The following is a 13,984-nucleotide window of genomic DNA, read 5'->3' on the forward strand; positions in this document are numbered from 1 at the left end:
CAGAAAGAATTGATTTCTTTTATAATTTTTTACAATATTTATGAAATATTTAATTTTTTATTATTTGTCGTTATTAAATATTTTAAAGTATGCATTTTTTTTATTGACAGTGATGGATAATGGTTTTAGATTTTAATGTCTTTACATCACTCAAGGATAAAATTGGTACACTATTAATATTTTTTTATTTAAAAAAATCTACTTTTGTTGGGTTGTCTAATTTAGTTAGAAGTGGACCGGAGTATGAATTATGAATTGTTATTAAATACAATTATTACTTAAGTTATTTTAATTTTATGGAGATATTACTAAAATTAATTAACTTAGTTTTAAAAAACTTGTTATTTGTTTCATTATTTTTTTTGGTGGTGTAGATGAAATAAAAAAACAAAGAAAACCTAAAAAGCTATAGAACCAGGATGTAGATCCTGCAACAGCGTCAGCATGACTGGATCATTTAAAGTAGAAGGGAAAATGGGCCTCCAAAAGTGAGACCTTGATTGGGCCGGCGAATGATGGAGTTGCAGATGTTGAGAAGTGTAAGACAGAGGTAGAGAGAGAGAGAGAGAGAGAGAAGAGGTGGCAATCAAAGATGCTCCGAACATGCACAAGCAAACGCATACGCATGTGTGGAAGCGGATCAGAGACAGGGAAGCTGGGAAACTGCATGCAAGCCATTTCGCCAACCGCATAAAATGGAATCGCATTTCGCAACTCCAATTATCCAATCACAAAGACATCGTCTCACCTCACAAAGGCGCCATCAACTCCCTTCAGATTGATTCCACGGAGGGAAGATATTTGCTATCCGCCGCCTCCGATGCCTCGGTAGCAGTCTACGACGTCCAACGACCCACCGTTTACGAAGCCGGCGGCGTCATTTCGAAACACAGCTCTATATTTGTCGTTGACAAGCAGCACCAGCAAGCCCATAAATATGCGGTTTCCTCAGCTATATGGTATCCCATTGACACCGGCTTGTTCGTCACTGGCTCATACGATCACCACATTAATGTTTGGGATACCAATACCACCCAGGTCTTCCTCTATTCTTACATAATAGGATAATATTATTGTTCACTTTTTAGTAATTATTTAAAGGGTCTTGCTATCTTCCTTATGATACTGATTAAAGAACTAAAAGGTGTAAGTATTTAGTGTAAAATTCATACCAGAAACTGAAAAAAGAACCAATGCTGATTAGCATTTGCCTCATTTTAAAAGTTGATATTTAATTGGTTGACACTTAGACACTTGAATTGTGCAGGTGGTGGTAAATTTCAAAATGCCTGGAAAGGTTCATAGGGCTGCAATGTCCAATTTATCAACATCTCACATGCTTATTGCTGCTGCCACTGAGGATGTCCAAGTTCGCCTTTGTGATATTGCTTCCGGAGCCTTTGCTCACACTTTGTCCGGTCACCGTGGTATGTATGTCAATGCTTACTCTGTTTCGTTTATTCAGTTAGCATATTAGGTTAGTTTAGTGGATCATTGGTTACTTACTGGGGTGTGTAGCTATACTATGCTTGCTCTGGCTTACCACTGTGTAATCTGACATGTTTGTTACAGGAAGTATAAAATGTAGGTTTAATTACTCATTTAGTTCCTATAGTTTTCAAACTTATCTCTTTTAGTCCCTATAGTTAATGAGTGAATTTTTTAGTCCTTGAAGTTTAATGAGTGAATTTTTTAGTCCCTGAAATTTACATTTTAATTCTCAATAAGTCCTTATCGTTAAATTTTTTTAACTCCATTAGTTAAAGAATTTTAACAGTAAGAACCTTTTGAAAATTAAAATGTAAATTTCAGGGATTAAACAATCTACTTATTAACTATAGGGATTAAAATGGATAAGTTTGAAAACTATAAGGAATAAATGGGTAATTAAACCTAAAATGTATTGTCTACCTAATTGATTCACAATTTAGATCTAATGTCATGGAAAATACTAGAAAAAGGGTTTTGTGTCACATGTTTTCTGTGATGACAGATGGAGTAATGACTGTTGAATGGTCTAATTCAAGTGAATGGGTCTTGGTTACTGGGGGATGTGATGGTGCAATACGATTTTGGGACATCAGACGCGCTGGCTGTTTCCAAGTTTTAGATCAATCTCGGACTCAGCTTGGAAGACGCCCAACCATACTCAATCACTCCATGATAACTAAGGTTTTCTTCTTCATTTTTTAGTTTAGCATATCTGCAGATAGTGAATCTAAGTAATGGTTATTGCTAGTCACGTCATGACTGTTTTAATCTTGTAGATGAAATAGCAACTAGTAGTGTTATGTGAGTTTTTATGCTTGTTTTGTTATAATAATCTCAAAGCCTTTATCGGTTCACAGGATTCAAGTACAAAATTGAGTGCTGCGCAGAAGAAACATGCTAATGGAAGTGGTAGCAGACAACAACTAATTGGCAGAGTTCCATCCAAGGGACCAATGAAGCAGAAATTACATCCAGGAATGTTGTCTACTCAGGATCGTGCGACTGCTCATTATGGTGCTGTGACAGGGTTAAAAGCCACAGAGGATGGCATGTATCTACTAAGTGCAGGTTGTTTTTCCATTACTTGTTATATTATAGAATTCAACGAAGTGTCTATGCAATAATCATGTTATATGGGACTATAAGAAACTTGTTTCTTACAAAAACAACAAAGCCTTATCTTTGCTTCTTGTTTTCAATAAATTCATCAAAATATTGTTCATATCTAAATTCTTCCCTCTCTCTAATTGATGTGATTTTGTATCACAGGGTCTGATTCAAGATTGAGGTTGTGGGATGTTGAATCTGGCTGTGACACACTTGTGAACTTCGAAACAGTTCGCCTGCAAGTAAACAAACCTCTTCAACTAGCCACCACTCAAGATTCAACCCTTGTTTTTGTTCCATGCATGAGATCTGTGAAAGTATGTATTTCCTTTAATATATTATTACTTATTTTAACTTTTAAATGTAAAAATGCAATTAGGAACACTTATATTTCTTTTTGATTCTTCAGGCATTTGACATGTGGTCTGGGAACACATACACGATATTACGTGGTCACTATGAATGTGTGAACTCTTGCTGGTTTAATCAACAAGATCAGGTATGTTCAAGAGGCGGTGGCCCATTTTCTTTCCCTGCTCTTTCCTTATATGAGGCTCATCAACTTCTGGTGTCAGTTGTGAAATCTGTTAGGGGCTAGTCAGGCCAACATGTTTAGTTTCCAATTAATTTCTTTTTCTGTGGTTATAAATCAAATGAAGGAAATGCAAAACTGAGTAGACATTTACATTTTTGTTCATTGAAATTTATTATTAGTTCATTATTCATCTCTTGTCCTGTGCGCATATACATCTAATCTTCTATCATCAACTCATACGAATACGAACCATGGTTTTCCTTACCTTCTTTTTTTTTTCCCATTTTTGTCTTCTAAATTTCACTCTTGTATGGGAAAGGCCAAAAAAATAGATGCAGATAGAATGAGTGTAAATTGTAAATATATGTGTCATTAGTCCGTTTCCTTCTTTGATAAAAGGAGTCTTTAGGAAGAAAAGAGATGAAATTATGATAAAGGTTAAAGATGAAAAGGAAGCCATTGGTTTGACAAATGAACTAGAAGCCAACTGACAAAACACAAGGTGAATCAAGGAGTCATCCCGGATTCCTGGTATTGATTACACTGAAAATATTCATCGCTGCTTCTTTGAAAGCCATGACTTGTCTGGACTGGAGTCAGTGTTCTGTTGGCAAGAATTGCAAGGTCCCCAAGAGAAAAATATTTATTAATTTTTTATTATTTATACTAACTATCGCAGGATAAAATAATGAACCCGTGAAACAGCAAGGGCCTATTATATTAAATGCAATACTGCCTCAGAACTTAGAAACCAAACTGCTTGTACTTATATTCTTTTTTAATGATTTTCTTTGTTGTCACAGGAACTGTACACTGGTGGAAATGATAGACAAATTCTTGTCTGGTCACCTGCTAGGTCAATGGCTGATGAAATGGTACACACTTTGAATAAATCTTGTTCAGATTATCATGTATATATTTTCTGTCATTGTCTGACCTCATTAAAATAACTGCAGGACGAAGGACCTGCTGAGGATCAGGATAACTGGAGTAGCTGAGTCTTGTCTCCATTTGGGTCACAGCTTTCTCTTGTTCGTCTTCTGCTTGCCACTTCTGTTAGATGTTTGGGGGATATTTGTAAATGTAGGCTTGTTCTGGTTTTGGAGCATATGTGAAATGCTACAAAGCACAAAAATGTATAGTAGTAGCCCATTTTTTGTGTAGATTAGAACTTTTTTTTTGTCATCTTTTAAATTTTAATCAGTGTGAATTTTGAATTGACTCCTTTCCTAGTTGTAAGTTACATCATAAACACATTTTGGATAATGTTTTGCAAATACAAAGTTGTGTACATATGTGCGGACTCAATCGACATTGGTATTAACCTTTATTTTGTTGCTGCTCTTAGTAACTTACTAGAAGAAGAAACTTTCATGAAGAGTCCTAAAAAAAGTACTAATCAAACATATATCAATAAACATGTGATTAATATAGTTTAATCACATATCTGATAGTTTCATGGAGATAGATCATTAATAGACATCGGCTCCAAATATTTGCGCACTGAGAAACTGAGTGCTAACTATTGCCTCTGTAAACGTAAGGAATATGCCTGTTTGTTATCCAGGACCAGTTGGCCTTACACAGTTTTTTTCAAGTGAGCATGACTAAAAATAAAATAAAATGGATGCTGCATCAACTAGTGAATAATTAATGTTGTCTGTTGCTGTTCAGATGACACTCAAATTACATGAATGAATTTAGGAAACTCCCGTTTCTTATGGTAAATTTGAGTATTATATATCTATCTAATTATATTAGCTATTTAATAAGCTTAAATTTAAGTGATCATCTTAGTAAACCCATAGACTTCCCAAATTGGTGTGAATTAAATGAGTAAATATTAATATTGTACCATTTGGAAATTATAAGAATTCTAATTGATATATATATATATATATATATATATATATATATATATATATATATATATATTAGATAAGAAATCAATGAGTTTATGTTCCTCCATATATAAAATTACAATATAATTTTTGTTCTCCTTATGAGAAAGAAAGGATGGTCCCAAAGAAGAATTAATGCGATCATTTAGTTAAGAAATACTTCAATTTCACCTACTTTGGAATTGATCAATTAGTGTAAAGATTTCACAACAATTTTCAATCAATTACAATAGATCTAAGTATTTATCTAAATATATAAATTATTGATAACTTAACATGATAAGTCTTCTTGGTATTTAGTTTCTACCTGTTATTGCTGAGGAGGTTGTAACCTGAGAATAACCATATGAAGGACATACAATGACACGCATAATATGTGTCCTAGTGTCATGTATTTATCTAAATCTATAAATTATTGATAATTTGGCACTATAAGCCTCTTGGTATTTCATTCTAAGATATTAGAACAACCTATAATACAGATTAATTTAAAGTTTCAAATAGTTTATTGCAGAGATTGTATAAGTTGTAACCTGTGAATAATCATTATGAATGACAATATATTTCGACCAGTGTAGACTAGAGATGACCATTTTAAAGTCATAACATTGTAAATACCTTTTTTTGCTAGTATTTCAACTTTGTGTTACAGAACAAACAAACAATAAATTGGCAGTCTGCAATTTGTCTTATCAAGTGAATATCTCCAAAACAATTAAAAATTTCCATTAATGTAATACAAGATTGTTACATAACCATAAATTAGGCTTTTTCCAATCATATAACAGTTTGTTTCACCACTAGTAGTTTGTGGCACATGATGGTATCCTCGAAGTCCAGAAAAACATGATCAAGAAACTTTGACTTAACTGAGAGTGTCATCTTTTCAAAGTCAAATGAGTTCGTCCAAGTGTCTATCACCTTAGGCGTGGAAGGCAGAACAATCTCCTCTACTCCCAAGTAAGTCAACTGCTTCTCAATCTCATTCATTAAAATGCCACACAATCCTTGTTTTCTACACTGCACCCTGGTAGCCACAAAGGGTATTTCAGCAACCCTCTTGCCAAAAATCCTTAAAGTGGCAACAGAAACTACTTCCCCCTCCCTCTCTAAAATCACAGTATAAAAACCACAAAAGTTCAAACGATTGAGTTCTGAACCTCTACTGAAAACAACATCAGAAATTATATCTCTCCCGAAGAAAGCATCAGTGACTGGACTAAAACACTCACGCAAAACATTAAGTGCCTCACTAAGCTTGCTCTCACCTTTTTTCAGTGCCTTCAACAACGTCCAAGTTACATTATCCTCACCAACAACATTAATGGCTTTTCCCACCAGCTTCTGCAAAGCTAAGAATATATTCTCACAGTCTCCACTGCAGAACCAATTCTCATTCTCATTATCAACATGATCTTGATCCTTTCCCATCTTGGTATAAGTTAGAGCTTTCAAACACCCAATATGGTATCTCCCCTCACATTGATGACAAACCAGAACTCTATTAGCATCCACATGGTCATCACAATTTTCTTCTGTATTGCATCTGGGCCCCTTGCATACTTTGCAACAACAAGCTGGGCAGAACCAATCGCCATCAGGAACATGCTCTAAACCCAAACAACTGAGGTGAAACGAAGAGGGGCATCGATCACATAACACTAGTTCACCGCCAAAATAACAAATAGCACAAATGCTATCATTTTGATACTCACAGTGATCCTTTTCTTCTTCTTCTTCTTCTTTTATTAAAGAACGCACCTTGTTTTGCTGAGAACTCAAGGCTTCTTTTTGACAATCCAACAACGACCTTCCATCTTCCAAGAAAATGCTGGCGTTTGGTCTGTGCTTGTGGCACCCAGCATGAGCCTCAAAGCGAGTGGGAGAGAAAAACATGCCACAGCATTCACAAGCTATGCCACTACGCCATAGTTTCCCTTTCTTGACCACGTTATTTGCATCACGGCAGAATACCAATGAATACAAAGCCACCACATTGTTATCTATCAACCAAGGGATAATTGCTCCACGATGCTGCTGCTTTAAAGACTGATCAGAAACATTTGTTGCCTCGGCCTCACGCATCATTTTTTTATAATTATTATTATTCATAGAACTAGAGGCTTCTCCCAATTCATCATCGTCATCACTCTTTTGTCTTTTCTTGCATACCCTCGTTCTTTTGTTGGTGGACTTCCTTGGTTTCTTTGGTGCAGAAGGTGAAGGGTTCTGATCAACATTGTTGTTGTTGTTGTGTTGTTGAAGATTAATTTGAGGGTTTCCATTGTTGCAGCCTCCTTCTTGTATGCAAGCATGGCATGCCCTTCTGAGTGAAATGTAGTTCTTGCCAGTGATGGGTGAAGTGTAACGAAGCTCCCACTTGTTTTTCTTGTCAGCGTGCCAAAACCTCCAACCCAGAAAACAAAGATGCTTCTTGGCTTGGGAGGAGAGGTCTCTACTTAATGTACATTGGCGCTTGTAATTTTCAGGTTCAATATTCAAACGTGAAGTGATGTTGTACCAATTCATCACAGCTTCAGGGCAATTTTCAGGTTCAATATTGATCGGAGGAGGCTTAGTAGGAGGAGCCATCAATCACTATTCTTTTGATTTAGGGTGGATCACGCACAATAATCGCTCTCAAAATATCAGAAACAGAAATATTCAAACGGTATAAATTGCCGCCGATCACTCTGGAATCTCCATCATATATTCTCATCTATGATCTATATATTACCTATAAATTATATTTATATATTATCGATAAGATATCAGAAACAAATATATTATCAGAAATATTCAAAATATCAGAAATAAATATCGATATTTATTTGATTTATATATTATCTATAAATTTATTTGATCTATATATTATCTATAACATATCAGAAACAAATATTTATTTCATCTATATATTATCAGAAACAAATATATTATCAGAAATATTTAAAATATCAGAAACAAATATCTATATTTATTTGATCTATATATTATCTATAAATTATATTTAATTATTTAATTTTTAATTATAATAATATATAAATATTTGTATAATTTATTTTTTAATTATGATATTACATAAATGCTTGTAATTAGAATTTTTAGTTTTTATTATATCTTTTTAATCTTTATATTTGATTTCAATTGTAAATTAAAAGTAATTCAAAATTTAAAAGATTACTTGAATCACACGTAAATTAATGATTTAATTAAACAGAAAAAGATAAATTTAAAAAATATTTTGTGCAAAATATAAAAATAAATTAATAACTATTATTATTTGAAATTTGTAATCTATCTATACTATGACAATTTAAGATAAGATAAAAGGTTATTTCAATTTTTTTAAAATTTAAAAATACAATAACAAGGAAGGAAAAGAGAATATTTTTCATTTATGCCCATCAATATCAATATATCATATAAATTATCAATATCAATATATCAGTATCCCAAGTAATTAATTGTTTTTTCCGGTAAATAAAATATTGGTTTGGTAGAGTCAAGCATAGGTTTAACTTTTCCAAAAATGGTGGTCCAAGTCTAACCCTGGTTAGTCGTTACCAAATTTGTCAATTTCTTTACTCTTCTTTTTAAAAACTCAAATCAAAATATTTGAAGGCGAAATGTTCCAACTCTCATAGAATGTGAAAGAATCTACCAACATTCCATTGGCATTATTATTATTATCCCAATCAGAAAAAGAAGAAGAAAGAAATAAAGTTGATAGTATTTCAGATCTCAGAATGCGTTTGATGGAAATCATCGGAATCCGAGTTGGTTAGCATTGGTGAGTCCAATTCCAATGCTCTGTTCTCATAGTTTGTCTCGCCCTTTTCACCACCTTTTGTCCTCTTCACTTTTTTTTCACCCTTCTCTTCTCTCGGTAACTGTTTCAAGCTATTAAAGTATAACACACTGCAACACCGTGCCATTCTGAAGTTGAACGGCGGAGAAGAAGATGTTGTGCGCTTGTTCTTCCGGGGAGCAGTTCAAATTCGAAGAGCCGCCACACTCGCCGGAGTCCCTCGCCACCAGGGATTTCTCCGCCAGCGGACTCTCTTCCAGGACCGGAGAATGGGAACCTAAATTCGATGATACGCAAGTTGAAGAAGCTGAATCTACTCTTAAAGATGCTCTTTCCTTAAACTACGAGGTTCGTAGTACAAAATACCCATTCATTTCTATTTTATTATTTTAGGAATTATTATACTGTCCAAGACTATGATGGTCCGACTAATCTCTATGTGACAAGCAATTAGTGTTATTAGTTCTTTCGTTAGACACGTGCCGGTCCTTAATTACCTTATAGTATCTCCTTTATATCTATAATTATGCTTGATTCGAATAAGACTACCATAGGTAGTAGTAAAATTCTCCATCTAATTATTTAATGCAATTGCATACTGAACTCAAGACCAATGTTTAAGGCGGAACAATCCTATGTCAGTTGATCTATGTGTTGGATAGATTGTGTTTGTGTGTGCGTGTGATTTGTTTTTGATTGAAATGTCACGTGTGTTTTGAATGAATTTCAGGAGGCTAGGGCTTTGTTGGGGAGGCTTGAATACCAGAGAGGGAACTTTGATGCTGCACTTCAAGTGTTTCAAGGTATAGATATCAAGGGTTTGACCCCAAGAATGATCAAGGCTATTGCTGAAAGAACCAAGCAAAGAAAACTGCGTCCCAAGGCAGATATGGTGGTTCCGAATGTCATGTCATTGCATTCGGTTAGCCTGCTTCTTGAGGCAATTTTGCTTAAATCAAGATCATTGGAGGAACTTGGGCAATGCATTGGTTGGTAACTAATGTTATATTTCCTTTTTAGAGGGCTTTCATGTGCTTTTATGTTGTTTGATAAAGTGTGTCATTGTTAAATTGCACAATTTAATTTTGCATGTGAGATCTTGAGCGTTACTCTATTTGAATTTAACTCCATTATGTGGATTTTATGGATGAGAGGTTTCGGGTGTCAATTCTGATTAGTTTGGTGCTTTCTCATTTGCTAGAGGCTGCAAAGGAGTGCAGAATAATTTTGGATACGGTTGAATCTGCCCTTCCCAATGGAATGCCTGAGGGTATTGGTGAAGGTTGTAAGTTGCAAGAGATGTTTCATAAAGCATTGGAGTTGTTTCCAAGCCTTTGGATCAAGGCAGGGTTTCTTGATGAAGCTGTCACTGCATATCGTCGTGCTCTTGTCAAGCCTTGGAATTTGGAGCCAAGAAAGTTGGCTGCTGTAGAAAAAGATTTAGCTATGATACTACTCTATGGTGGTGTTGAAGTAAGCCTACCCTCTCAGTTGCAGGTGTGGGGTAAAACAGCACCCAAGAGTAGTGCTGAAGAAGCAATACTTTTGCTATTAATACTCATGAGCAAGGTGGCAATTCGGGAAATAGACTGGGATGCTGAAATAATGGATCATCTTACTTTTGCACTTTCAGTGACTGGGATGTTTGAGTTATTGGCAGATCATGTAGAGCAGATCCTTCCAGGTATTTATGGTCGAGCTGAGAGGTGGTACTTTCTTGCTCTGTGTTATAGTGCAGCAGGACATGATGGGGTAGCATTGAACCTTTTGAGGAAGGCTTGTGGCAGTTCTGAAGCAAACCATAGACCCCATTTTCCTTCATTTTTGTTTGGAGCAAAACTCTGTTCCTTGGATCCTCACCATGCTCATGAAGGCATTAAATTTTCACGTGAAGTTATTGTTATAGCTAAGCAACAAAATGAACATTTTCTCAGTCAAGGTCATAAATTTCTTGGCATCTGCTACGGGGCTGCTGCTAGAATTTCTGTACTGGATTCTGAAAGAAGTATATTTCAAAGAGAGTCTTTGGACTCTCTAAACTGTGCTGCTGTAAATGGAAGTGATGACCTGGAAGCGATAGTCAGCCTCGGACTAGAAAATGCCATTCAAAGGAATCTGGATGCAGCTTACAACAATATAATGATGTACTCAGACATGACTGTTGGCAGTTCAAGAGGTTGGCAGCTATTAGCACTCATAATATCTGCACAGCAGCGGTTTAAGGATGCTGAAACTATAGTTGATTTTGCTTTAGATGATTCTGGGGGGATGGATCAACTTGAACTTCTAAGATTGAAAGCAGTGCTTCAAATTTCTCAGCAGCAACCCAAGGAAGCAATAGAGACATATAGGATCTTGCTAGCACTAATTCAAGCAAAAAAGGAGCTTTTGCTTCAAGATAAAAACATTGATCAAGAACAAGCATTCAGGCATGAGGTGTGTAGTACTTTCCAAGGAAGAACTCTAACATCCCTTGTATAGACTACTGATTCTAAAGTTGATTGAAAAGAAGCAATACTCTTGTCTACTGGAAGCTGCTAAAAAAACAATGGTTACACCTAGACTCCCCCCTCCTATCCTTCCCCTTTTCAAAAAGAGAAATGCTACCAAACACACTCTTTATCATTAGTTGAAATTTATTGAGAATACATTATTTTGTGGGTTCCACATCTTATTTAAGGAATCCCTCTTTTGATTTTATAGTTTTCAATAAATTTTAACCAATAAGAAAGATTGTGTCAGGAAGAGTGTATTCCTAGCACTCTTCTTCCTAAAATTATATGCCAGGCTAGAATTTTCATTTTGAATGTTCAAAGATTATCCTATGCCTAGAGTGGAGGAATGAGAATTAATGATTTTGTGCAATTTTTTTATTTTAATTATTACTATTATTTTCTTGAGTAATGATCAATCTCATCTCTGAAATCTCAAGAAGAATTCTCCTTCTAACTCTTCCATCCCACTTGGCAGGCATTAACAGAAAGGAAGTTGGAAATGGAAGCCTGGCAGGATTTGGCTACCATTTATACAGATATTGGTTCCTTGCTTGATGCAAAAACTTGTGTTGACAAAGCCCGGTTGATAGAGTATTTCTCTCCAAGATGTTGGCATATTACAGGTAAGGAAAATGTCTGTTTAAGTTTTTATGGTTGAACTCGTGTCTGCATTGAGTGTTCATGCTCATGGTAAACTAATATGCAATTCCCTGTGCACAATTGCAGGGATGTTGCTTGAAGCTCAATCATTATACAAAGAGGCATTTGTTTCCTTTTCAGTATCATTGTCAATAGAACCAGATTACATTCCCGGTATCATTTCCACTGCAGAATTGTTGATGAAACTTGGTATGCAATCACTTCCGATTGTAAGAAGCTTTTTAATGAATGCTTTACGATTAGAACCTACAAACCATGATGCTTGGTTCAACCTTGGATTGGTTTCAAAAATGGAAGGTTCATTACAGCAAGCAGCAGAGTTCTTTCAAGCTGCTTATGAACTGAAGCTTTCTGCTCCAGTACAAAAATTTAAATAATTTAGACTTTGGAAAAACAGCCGTACACTCATCCCACAATTACCATTGCTTGGTTATTGATTTGTTCAAAATGTATAGCTAAATCTAGCTACTGATCTGTAGATTTCCTTCATTCTGTTATATTTGGTATGTTCTTGCTAGTTTGCAAAGGGTGCCAACATAGTTAGAATGTCTTTTGCCTACTTGTGTGTTCATGTAAATTTTATAAAAAAAAAATTGTTGTTTCACAAGTAGAATTAATAGTGGACAGAAATGGTAAAAATGATGCCTTTATTTTTTATTGTTTCTGCTTTCGTGTCTTTCTTTTACTTTTTCAGTTTCTGTACCGTGAAAGAAAATTACAATTTGTTCATCACTATTTCAAATTGTCCATTTAGCGTATTCAGTAAATATCATAGAGGTCTAAACGTTGGTCCTAAGGATTATTGACGGTGTGAAGCCGGGGAAAAAAATGATTGAACAAAAAAAGAGAAGCAAGCTTCATGTTACAGGGCATATTTAACTCTTATAAGTATGCAAAAAGGCAACCGCATTTCCCTAAACCATAAATTCAAGGTGACAGTTGTTCTGATTGCGTTTAATTTCTGTGTCATATTCTCTGTAGCTCAAAATATTACTGGCAGCATGTAGCACGTATTTCACCAAAGGTAGAATCATAAAACAAGTCCATGTTCTTAATTACTTCTTAGCCCCCAACCCCACAAAAAAAAAAAAAAAAAAAGACGAAGTAATTTGGTTGATGCGTTCAATTTTTGCGGAAGTCGAGTTTTTTCTCATCACCAAGTTACCAACACATGCAATAAAAACACCAAACTACATTCTCAACTTATCCTTGTTTCCTTTACATCACTAATTCTTTTCAATCAAGCAGAATATTTCCTGATCTGGAAAACAACAAATTTGACCGATGTTACAGTTGTAGTAAAGACCCTTTGTTCATCTCCGGAACAAGGAAAGCTGGCCGTGCAGAGGATTTGACTGGACCTATACATAGTACTGCATAACAAGAAAGGAAAAACCATTGAGACAAATGATTTCATTGTGCACAGAAGAGGGTTGGAATAGTGACTCGGGAATTGTCCTAATCAACACAATGTAGAAAAACAGTGAGATTATTAACCCAATTCATGTGAAAGGGTGATGTAGACATGTAACATTTTGCTGATACGGATATCCAACGCTAGAACAGAACTGAGGAAAAATCTTGAATATGTTTATCATTAATATTGTATAATTAGATTTGATTTTGGCTTAATAATTGTTATATTGTAGTTTTTTTTTGCACATTTACATTAAATATTGTTTTAAAATCTAGTTTACAGGAAACAAAAGTTTTAAAAGGGGCAACCTATAGCAAAACTTTATAAGATAGATCGATCATTCACCTTACATGTAATAAACAGTTGGCCTAACCTCAACCCATCTGCCACTGCATCAACAGATTAAAAGTCAAAACATATTATCAATGTGCTCTAATGAATTCATCAACTGATTGTTAGCCAAACGGCAAGGGTAACAAAGCAGGATATCAAGGAAAAATATTGTTTTAAGATTTTTTTTTTACATAGAAAACGTGCAATAAACTCCTAATCAAAATTAAAGGAATTATA

At 34.9% G+C, this 13,984-nt stretch overlaps 3 protein-coding genes and 1 long non-coding RNA gene across 6 annotated transcripts; 2 read left to right on the forward strand and 2 right to left on the reverse strand.

The window, feature by feature from the left end:
- Nucleotides 1-339: 339 nt before the first annotated feature.
- LOC114414770 (WD repeat-containing protein ATCSA-1-like) lies at nt 340-4,441 on the forward strand. The gene is made up of 8 exons (XM_028379172.1): nt 340-1,038; nt 1,268-1,427; nt 1,994-2,172; nt 2,349-2,559; nt 2,761-2,915; nt 3,008-3,097; nt 3,937-4,008; nt 4,090-4,441. The coding sequence occupies exons 1-8, from the start codon at nt 604-606 to the stop codon at nt 4,129-4,131; spliced, it is 1,344 nt and encodes a 447-aa protein (XP_028234973.1). The 5' UTR covers nt 340-603; the 3' UTR covers nt 4,132-4,441.
- A 1,370-nt stretch (nt 4,442-5,811) lies between these two features.
- Nucleotides 5,812-7,626, reverse strand: LOC114414138 (increased DNA methylation 1-like). Its single transcript, XM_028378478.1, has one exon. The coding sequence runs from the start codon at nt 7,624-7,626 to the stop codon at nt 5,812-5,814; it is 1,815 nt and encodes a 604-aa protein (XP_028234279.1).
- Nucleotides 7,627-8,636: 1,010 nt separating this feature from the next.
- LOC114414772 (protein NPGR1-like) lies at nt 8,637-12,659 on the forward strand. 3 transcript variants are annotated; one of them, XM_028379174.1, is made up of 6 exons: nt 8,637-8,824; nt 8,935-9,190; nt 9,573-9,831; nt 10,044-11,278; nt 11,813-11,960; nt 12,064-12,659. In XM_028379174.1, exons 2-6 carry the CDS (start codon nt 8,996-8,998, stop codon nt 12,372-12,374), a joined length of 2,148 nt encoding a protein of 715 aa, XP_028234975.1. In that variant the 5' UTR covers nt 8,637-8,824; nt 8,935-8,995; the 3' UTR covers nt 12,375-12,659. The 3 variants fall into 3 exon arrangements, with proteins under 3 accessions (XP_028234975.1, XP_028234976.1, XP_028234974.1); XM_028379175.1 differs by having other exon boundaries at nt 8,977-9,190; XM_028379173.1 differs by having other exon boundaries at nt 8,637-9,190.
- A 427-nt stretch (nt 12,660-13,086) lies between these two features.
- Nucleotides 13,087-13,984, reverse strand: LOC114414773. The gene is made up of 2 exons (XR_003667264.1): nt 13,760-13,984; nt 13,087-13,370 (listed from the first exon to the last, which is right to left on the reverse strand). It is a non-coding gene; the product is annotated as an uncharacterized LOC114414773 (long non-coding RNA).

The sequence above is a fragment of the Glycine soja genome, chromosome 6, assembly GCF_004193775.1.
Source record: "Glycine soja cultivar W05 chromosome 6, ASM419377v2, whole genome shotgun sequence".
Classification (NCBI taxonomy): Eukaryota; Viridiplantae; Streptophyta; class Magnoliopsida; order Fabales; family Fabaceae; genus Glycine; species Glycine soja.

Bases quoted from the DNA above. Each gene is read 5' to 3' on its own strand.
- LOC114414770 (XM_028379172.1), top strand. From the start codon at position 604: ATGCACAAGCAAACGCATACGCATGTGTGGAAGCGGATCAGAGACAGG. The intron at 3,098-3,936 runs GTATGTTCAAGA...TTGTTGTCACAG, and splicing joins GGTTTAATCAACAAGATCAG to GAACTGTACACTGGTGGAAA. The intron at 4,009-4,089 runs GTACACACTTTG...AAATAACTGCAG, and splicing joins GGTCAATGGCTGATGAAATG to GACGAAGGACCTGCTGAGGA.
- LOC114414138 (XM_028378478.1), bottom strand. From the start codon at position 7,626: ATGGCTCCTCCTACTAAGCCTCCTCCGATCAATATTGAACCTGAAAAT.
- LOC114414772 (XM_028379173.1), top strand. From the start codon at position 8,996: ATGTTGTGCGCTTGTTCTTCCGGGGAGCAGTTCAAATTCGAAGAGCCG. The intron at 9,191-9,572 runs GTTCGTAGTACA...AATGAATTTCAG, and splicing joins CTCTTTCCTTAAACTACGAG to GAGGCTAGGGCTTTGTTGGG. The intron at 11,279-11,812 runs GTGTGTAGTACT...CCCACTTGGCAG, and splicing joins AACAAGCATTCAGGCATGAG to GCATTAACAGAAAGGAAGTT.